Source organism: Lacerta agilis, chromosome 4 (genome assembly GCF_009819535.1).
Source record: "Lacerta agilis isolate rLacAgi1 chromosome 4, rLacAgi1.pri, whole genome shotgun sequence".
NCBI lineage: Eukaryota > Metazoa > Chordata > Lepidosauria > Squamata > Lacertidae > Lacerta > Lacerta agilis.
In genome coordinates, this window is record NC_046315.1 from 93,897,961 (window position 1) to 93,907,031 (window position 9,071).

At 40.4% G+C, this 9,071-nt stretch overlaps 1 protein-coding gene across 2 annotated transcripts; it reads right to left on the reverse strand.

Annotated features, from left to right (window-relative positions):
• Positions 1 to 1,356: 1,356 nt before the first annotated feature.
• LOC117045110 (coiled-coil domain-containing protein 70-like) lies at positions 1,357 to 2,958 on the reverse strand. 2 transcript variants are annotated; one of them, XM_033145891.1, is made up of 2 exons: positions 2,880 to 2,958; positions 1,357 to 2,236 (listed from the first exon to the last, which is right to left on the reverse strand). In XM_033145891.1, the coding sequence occupies exon 2, from the start codon at positions 2,146 to 2,148 to the stop codon at positions 1,450 to 1,452; it is 699 nt and encodes a 232-aa protein (XP_033001782.1). In that variant the 5' UTR covers positions 2,149 to 2,236; positions 2,880 to 2,958; the 3' UTR covers positions 1,357 to 1,449. The 2 variants fall into 2 exon arrangements, with proteins under 2 accessions (XP_033001782.1, XP_033001783.1); XM_033145892.1 differs by having other exon boundaries at positions 1,357 to 2,204; positions 2,880 to 2,953.
• Positions 2,959 to 9,071: the final 6,113 nt, after the last annotated feature.

Below are 9,071 nucleotides of genomic sequence, written 5' to 3' on the forward strand. Positions count from 1 at the left end.
TAATATGAGATACCATGCCTGTGTCCAGTCATACAGCAGAGGTGAATGGAAAGGCCATTGTGTAAATTAATTATGACTCAATTGTCATTTGACCTTATAGGAAACTCTATCAAACTGCTAAATGAATACACTTGTGTATATTGTCCCTGTAAATATATTGAGAACAAAGTTTTAGCTTAATTATTCACAGGAAATAAGCAGATAATTTTAAGTGCCATTAATCACATTTAAACTTCCCAATAATGCATGATAATTTACTAATGTATTTATGGAAAGTAATTAATTCCCCTATGTGAAAGTAGATTCCATCATATTAATTCATGAAGTCTAATTAGAATACAGTGCTTGTTCATTATTTAGAAGCTTGGTAGCTGGAAAATACTTTCTATAGAATCAAATTTTATAAAAGTCCAAATAGTGCTGTAGAAACTGCCTTTGTTGGATCACACAACAGGTCCAGATATTCCAGCATTTTATTTCTGAAGGTAGCCAGCCAGGTTGCTCTGAGAAGCTTAGAAGCAGAATATGAAGGCAACAAAATTATAATGGCCAGGTTATTAATATCAGCTTCACAACAATCTTGTATGTGTTTTCCAAGGGGTAAGCTGCACTGAATTCCACATTGCTTATTTCTGACATAATTCATAAGGCCACTTGTAATGCACACTGAGGTTTAATGTCACATCTTCATAATATCTTTGTAACATCCCCGAATGAAGTGCCATCTTTGCCAGGTTTTTGGAGCATTGGAAAGTGATCTTTTCATATATTATTGTGTTACATTTCCATATTTTTCCTGAAATCCAGTACACATCTATTTAGGATGATGCCTCAATGGGCACCGTTGAAATTACTTTGAGGTAAGTAAGGGCAACAGGCTGGAAGAGGTGGCTTCCCCTTCTCTGGAGACAGCCAAGTACATTGTTATTTTTTCCCCAGATTAAGAACTTTTGTGAGTTGCAACCCACCTGCCCATATTCTTTGGGATGGGGCTGGGGGAAAAAACATTCAAATGAATATATCAACAAGATTTTCTATAAACCAAGCCATGCCTAAGAAATATGTTGGAGCATGCACTTAAGGGTTGGTGTTTTGCTAAAGAGTCAAAAAGTGGAAAAGGAAAGGAAATAAACAGGTGCATGCTAGCAAGGGGCAATTACATGATGGGGGGGAGGGAATGTGGTAATCGGGGAGCATTATTTGCTGGTCTTGAAATCAAATGAAGGACAATTAGAAAACAAATCTTACAAATAAATGGTCTCCATGACATTTATTAACACCCTCTGGAATTAAGGCTGCAGACATCAAGTTGTTTTAGTGCATATTATTGCTTAATTCTTGGTAAACACCTGTAGCACAACTACTTCAATGATTTTAACTTGCTGGGGTCGCTCTCTCCCTTTTAACCAGTATGCCAGAAGAACCACATTTTTTTCCTTGGCTGAATATTCAGATTAGGGCTCCCTGCCCCTCTATCTGTACACTGATGCTTCCTTGGAGGAGTGTCTTCCACTGCTGGAGAACTTCATTCTCTTCCTTCAGGGCTTTATCCTCCTCTTCAAGAGCTTTCCTTTCCTCTCTAAGAGCTTTGTTCTCTTCCTGGAGGGCAGCTTCTTCTTCTTGGAGGGCTCGCCTCTCTTGATGGAGACATTTTTCCTCTTCTAGGAGAGCAGCACTATTTTCCCTGAGAGCCTTGATCTGTTCTTGGAAGGCCTTGTTCTCCTCCCACAAAGCAGTGAGCTCCTCTTGAAGAGCCTTCTCTTCCATTTTGAAAGCCACATCCTGCTCCTGGAGGGATTTGATCTCTTCTCGCAGAGCCTTATTCTGCTTTCGGAGAGCCTTTTCCTGTTCCTCAAGTGATTTTCCCTCTTCCAAAGCGTCCAGTTTGTTCTCCTTGAGGACACTGCCCTCCTCCCAGTGAATATTGTTTGCGTCTCGGAGAGTACGATTCTGTTCACGGATAGCCTTGTTTTCCATACGGAAAGTCTTGTTGTCTTCACGAATAGTCCTGTTCTTTCCCCAAAGGATTTGGTTCTCACTCCGGAGTGATTGGTTCAGCTGCCTCTGGTAGGACAGGTAGGTAGAGGAGCATGTCAAAGGATGAGAGCTACTCTTGCTTAAATATTTTCCATCCTTGGATTCTAGCATTTCATTCCCCAGGGCAAGGGCTTCATGCAGTCTGCTGAATCCACTAGTTCATCAGACTGAAAGTAATGTGAAGTGTCAATGAAAACAACTACAGGAAGAAGCCAAGTAATCCAAAATTAGGCAAATTACATTCATTTTGGAAACTTTATACAGAACAGAAACAAACCTAATTCATGATCACACTTGCTCTTTCCACAAGTCTATTGATTTCACTGAAACTAACAGGCTGAACATAAAATGTTTTCTTGGAAGCCCATGCCAGGGCCCGTATATCGGGAGCAGAGCCCGTGGTCTGCTCATACAATATCCTCAGGTCCAGTCCCTGTTAAAAGACTCTTCAAGTAGTGGGGCTGGGGAAGACATTTGCTCAAAACCTGGGAGAGCTGTCTCAAGTCAGAAGAGATAATACTTCAATAGACCAAGTGTCTGACAGTTAAAACCTCTGTTGGTGTCCAGACTCCAGGACTCCCAATTTGTGAAACATTATCCATTAAAATTGTGTGAACACCTTCTGTTTCTAGAAATGTCACTACAAGATTAATACAGCCTAAATATAAAGGAGCTTCATAAGTTCAGTGTCCCGTGGAACTTGCTACTTCATCAGTCACAGCCTTAAACAGCTTTAAAATGGAGAATGGGTAATATGATCTGTTGGGAATCCTTTGGGGCTTTCCCACTTTATCAGATTCCATGCCCCCAAATGTATATTTTCTTGATCAGATAGCACTTACCTATATACTAGTCTCAAGTCAATTTGTCACCTAATAACCTTTGGCGAATGGAGCTGAAAATGTGATGTTGGGTGGCCCAAAGTGATGTCATTTCACACTGGCAACCTCCATGAGGCAACAATTAGGGGTCTTTTCATAATGGTATCCAAGGGGAACTTTTGGCAGTTTAAGACACATGTTCACTAGCCAGTTGATGTCTTGATGGGCTGACGGAACCACTGCAGATAAACTACCACAGATGTGGTATCACCTCACCTCACTTCAAATGTGCCATTTCTCCACGGCACCAGTTCACCCATTTAGTTTGAAATGCTAATCACATGAACCAAGGTCACCTCCAGATGACCTGTTTATTGAGCAGTCATCCCAGCTGGTTTGCACAAAGTTTGCAGAGAGGATAGATGTCAGTTATTTATTGAGCATTCATTCTGATCTGTTCGTGTGGAGGTTCAACACTGCTGCATTGAGCGAACATTACCCCACATTTCCCAGCGCCTTCTCTCACTTTCCTTTTTTCAAAAAGTAGGATACTTATTTTGGAAGTGGGTTTGTTGTACAAGAGCTCCGAATCATCTTTAATTGCACCACCTGAATTTACCAGTATGTGACTGAATCCCACTGAAAAATAGCAACGGTCTGGAAATGCCCTAAATCTACAAAGAAGCTTCGTGTGTTAATAAAAAGTCCTAACAACAGTTGTGTAGGATCTGTGATGGCCTTCTCATAAATGGAAGTCATCTTGGAATGCTCCAATCATTTCGTAGTGATTGTGTAGGTGTGAACTAGACATATCAGTGAAGTGCATGTGTGCACGATCCAAATGTCAGTGATGGACACATGTGTGGGAACATGCTGAAATAATTCTCTCATATATATATATATATATATATATATATATATATGTGTGTGTGTGTGTGTGTGTGTGTGTGTGTGTGGAAGCATAGGTATATGTCACAGAACAGGTATCACAGAACAGAATTTAAGCCAGTATTTAAAATGTGTGCTAAATGTTGGTTAGGACAAACCATACAAAGCATTTTAAATAGATTAGAGCATGATAATTGTATTCTGTTTTCTCTGCTTGCCAGCTTCCACAGTTGCTATGTTGCCAGCTTCCACAGCTGCTATGTTTCTATCATTGTTCCATGATTACCATGTTTGCAACATTCCATGACGGGATAATTCTGTTATGTTATGTTTTGTTCCCCAGAATTCTTCTCTGTGAGAAGGTGAAACATCTCTACGTTGTTCTACAAAATATCCAGTTTGTATCCCTATACTGCATGGTGGCCAAGAAGCACAGGTGGGAAGCTCTGTGGTGCGCCTACATAAGCCACTAGCAGACTTTTACATTGGGGGTTGGGTGTAATTCAATGTCTGTCAGGGACTGGGCAGAGGAGGAATGGTGGAGATCGCCTCCCCAGCCTGACCGTTCCAGAGAAGAGGAAGACAGTTCAGAATTACAACAGGGGAGGTCACAGCTCAGAGACAGATGAGGGGGAAATTTGGGAAATAATGGGAGAGGAGGAGGAGGAGGTAGAGGAAGCACCATGGGGGTGACAGCTGATGGACACAGTGTCTTTAGAAAGCATTCCAGACCTCCCCCTCCCATAACAAGGCGGGCCTTGAAAGTAGAAGAGCAAAGAGCTCAAAGGCAGAGGGCACTTGTCAGTACCCGTAGAGGTGATGACGAATGAGAAAGTGGGAGAGCTGGGGTGTGTGTGGAGTTTCACTCGGGACAATGCCATTATCCAAGAGGCTGGGTTCTAAAGCCTATCTCTGTAAATATTGAATAAAAAGCGGACGGTAAGAACATTCCTTGTCCTTGTGCATTCCTGGGCAACCAGCCATGGGAGTTGCTGGCAGCTGCCTGACAATGTCAGGGGAGGTTTCAGCCTAAGAAGGTATTTTCTGGAAGGTAGGATAGAAATGGAAGGGATGGGGCAAAAGAGAATATCCTGGATCCATGGACCAATATGTTGCTCAGTCACCCTATATGTCACTCTGACATTCCATATCTCTCAGTATATCTCTGGTGACTTCAACAACATGCATGATTTGCTTCTAGCTTGCACTCTCTAGCCAGACCTTCTTCTCATTGTGTTCCTTTCATGAACTCCAAGCAGGAATAACCTGTATATTCAGGACACCTGGATACCCTGCTGGACAGATGAATATCCTGAACAGAGGAATCTTACATATGCAATACATAATCATTAAGAATACATGTTTCGGCCTCAGCTGTGCATATAATATTCATGTGTGTAGGAAATTCTTAAATAAATGAAAACTATTTTAATAAATGCAATGTCTGACACATCCTAATAATTCTGCACTAACACACCAACCCTAGGAAGCCTGGCAGCCAGATTCTCAATACACTTTCTTTTGCTTTAACACTCACTTCTTCAAAGAAGCGTAACACCATCAGTGTAGTCTGCCTCCCTCCTGGAATGATTGCAAAACCCAGTTTCTGTGTTTTGCAAACCCAGGGGGGAGACACATCCAGACTCCTACTGGATGTGTCTCCCCCCTGGAGAGAGATTTAATGCAAAAATACCATTGTGGAATTTTTCTAACGATGAAGAAGAAGCATCCTGGTATTCCAAACATCTCCTGTTCCTCATAGCTTGCTACAGACTGTTTTCCTACCGATACAAGTTTTTGGTATCCAGCTGTTTCCAAGAACCCACCAACCAAGCACCTGCCAGTTTCCCTGGGACATTAAACTGCCTAAGATATTCAACCACGTTCATTTTCACAGGAGTCAAAATTTGATTCAAATCTGTAGGGCATCTTAGCTAGCCTTTAAAAAGAACAACAGGCTATCATTCACAATTAGGATCTTATAGCAGTTTTGACACCCCAATAATAATAATAAACAGAGACTGAGGAGGAGAAAACAAAACAAAACTACCAGTATTTGTCCCATCCAGACTAATGAATTCTCCTTGCAAAATCTTGGCAATGAGCTTTCCCCAAGAACTTTAAGGAATTAAGTGGACACTTCTGTGAGTATAACATTGATACATGTGTACAAATTTGTTATTCCATAAGACAGAGCATATAAAAAGTGAAACACTATCCTTCACCCATGTTGGAAGAAAGAGTGACCTTTCAGATTAAGGAAAACAACTCGAACCAATGAATCCAAGTTACAAGAAGGGAGATTCTGGCTAAACACCAGGAAGAACTTTCTGACGTAAGCTATTTGACAGTGGAACAGGATTCATCGGAAGGTGGTGGCCTCTACTTCATGGGAGATCATTAAGCAGAGGTTGGGTGGCCATCTGTCTTAGATGCTTTAGCTGCGATAGCTGCATTGCAGAGGTTGGACTAGATGACCCTTGGGGTCCCTTCAAATGCTACAATTCTATGATTTTTATGATTTGGCAGTAAAGCAGCAGAAAGTAAGCTACATCATCAATGTGCTTTGATCCACTTACCCCAAAACCAGGGTACCTCTTGTGCAATTAAAACTTGCTGCCTAGTGAAAGTGATTTTTAGCTTCATAGTATAATTTGATGCACACACGTGTGTTTGTAAGAGCACACACAAACACGACATGCAACTGATGTGCAATATAAAGAGCATTTTAAAGGGTTCCTCAATTTTCTTTTTGCATACAGACATACGGTAATTTCATATTAAACATTTGGCTTCTTTGGTGTTTTTCCAACCCTAATAACGTTGTGCTGACATGGATTGGTATTTTTCTTTTGGGGGATGTGTGTGTTTGTTTTTGGTTTTAAAGGCTTTCAACCCCAGTGATTTCTCTCCCCAGTGGCTTCTGAAATTTATGTTGTTGATTTCAACAAGCTGAGTACCTGGATGAAGATGGACTGTTTGCTTGATTTGCAATAGATTAGCTGGGTACCATGGAGAGCAAGAGCTGATGGTCTGGCCCATCTGCGCCTCCAACACTGTGGCTTGAAGCCATTGCTCTCTTTTTCTGCATGACCAACTGACTAATTACTATTCTTGGCCTCTTCCAATCTCTTCAATTAATGCAGTGCACAATTACACATAGCTACAGAGTCACCCATCATGCCGTAGAATCTGGGCCAAGAATTAGGCTCAACGTCCCAGAAGCACCTGTTAAGAATCCAAAACATCCAGATGGCATGGTCTTTTTGGGAAGCGTCAAAGATTGACTTATTTGTCTGTCTTATTTTTGGTTTAAGGTTATAGACACCATTGTCTAGAAGCCATGAGCCAAAGTGCTTCACACAGAACAAAAGATAAACAATCCCTCCCTCCCGATCTATGGATTACAGCAAGAAACGTTCAATTTGTATTATCTAAATCTTTATACACTGGTGGGGCTCATTGGTTTCTGGGTTGTTGTTGTTTTTTGCTTTTTAACCCCAGAAGCATATAAATGGGATTAGTCTGTGATTACAAGGAAAGCTCTGGAATAATTAGAAGGATTTACTCACAGCTGTAAGTCACACACACACAAAAAGTGAATTATTTCATGATTCTACAGTATAACTTCCAGTTTAAGAGTTTGTTCATTAGAAAACATTGTTCAGGTTGGCCATGTTCTCATTTGGTTGCAGTTACAACAGCATCATGTTATTGATTGGATATCACATACCCTTCACAAATAGCTGTGCAAGTTTTTAGTTACAGAGTATCAGAAATTAAGATATTACTATCAGATCTTCTAGGGTGTTGCAGGATGCATTTATTTTTATGGAAACCCCCTCCCTCCAAATTAAAAAAGTAAACAAGAACTTCTGAAATAAACACTGTAAGTAACTGGAACTGAAGCAAAGGAAGCAGCCAAGAAGATAATAGGACATGTGTTCAACATTACATTTGTGGCATATACCAGGGTTCTAATTTCTTTGGACTCCTTCTTTACCACAGGTTCCTTTGAATGCTCCAACACATTCATTATGGTCTTCCCATGTAATCTTATTTGTTCAAAGCAGAGTTAATGGAATCTGTAGATGGCATATTTTATCACTGCGGCCCAATCCTGCTAGAAGTTATTTTGTGGGCTTTCCACAGGAACCACTCATGGAGGATGAGGTGTCAACAATACTCCCCTAATGTTGTTTCACACCGTGTCATCAATGCCCAAACATCTGACAACTGAAGGAAAGGTGTGGGTTGCTGTTGTTGTTTTAACTTTTAACCCTGAAAATAATTTAATAGATAATACCTTAATTGACTGAAAGATTGGCACAGGCATTCCCCAACACACACTCAGAACACCAATTACTAATCTTGTGTAATTCTGGTAAATTAAGAATTGCAGAGGTGGGATTTGTTTGTTTGTTTGTTTTAGAATGGAAGAAAGAAACAGCAGCTTAATCTCGTAAACCAATTGGGGAGGAGGGTTTGAGAGGATGGACCAAAACAAGAAGAAGCATGCATGGATATTTTCCGTCAAATTCCACCCGCTGGTTTGCATGGCAAGGGGCAGAATAGAAAAGAATAAGGTGACTGGGGTGAAAAGCAGGAGTGTGCGGCAAGGATGAGAGAATTTATCAATTTTGATTTCCTTCAGTTCCTCTTTTTAACAAGCTTAAATTCAGTTCTCCACATTTCCATATCAGTTTTTGATTTCCTCCCAAAGTCCTCATGAAAATTCACCTGCACATGTTCACATGCATTTTTGTGTATTATACACTTCGCTGTAAATCAATTTCCATTAATATAATGCATTTTTGTGTGTTATTTTCACAAATATGTGCATCCTATCTGGCTACACACTAACAGGAACTGAATTAAGGGGCTTTAATAAATGTATGACCTGGTGATTGTGTTGTGGTGATGGGTCTCCTGAGGAGATTAAGAGAGTGCATATTTTACTGTACAGAAAGCATTCCTCTATTTGTTAACTAGCTGGCATGGTGCTACCTTCATCATAATTGGTATTTGTCTTCCTAACCCAATGTAAATAAATAAGAATAATTACTCCTGTCCGGTTCACCATTTATCATTTCTTTGGAGCGCTGCCTTAATTACACAGTGGATGCAAATAAGTGCCACGATACCCAGACTTGTAATAAAATGCTTAACTGATGAGCAGTTTTAGAAGTGTAAATTAAAATGTAACATGTTGTTTCTAGCTATTGTGATTACACTACACATGTATTTAATTTCATATAGAATGCTTCTTCACATATGCTTTTGTTTTCAGATATCAGCTTGAGTGAATAAATGCTTCATACTGGA

Coding starts and splice junctions, on each gene's coding strand:
- LOC117045110 (XM_033145891.1), bottom strand. CDS start 2,148: ATGCTAGAATCCAAGGATGGAAAATATTTAAGCAAGAGTAGCTCTCAT.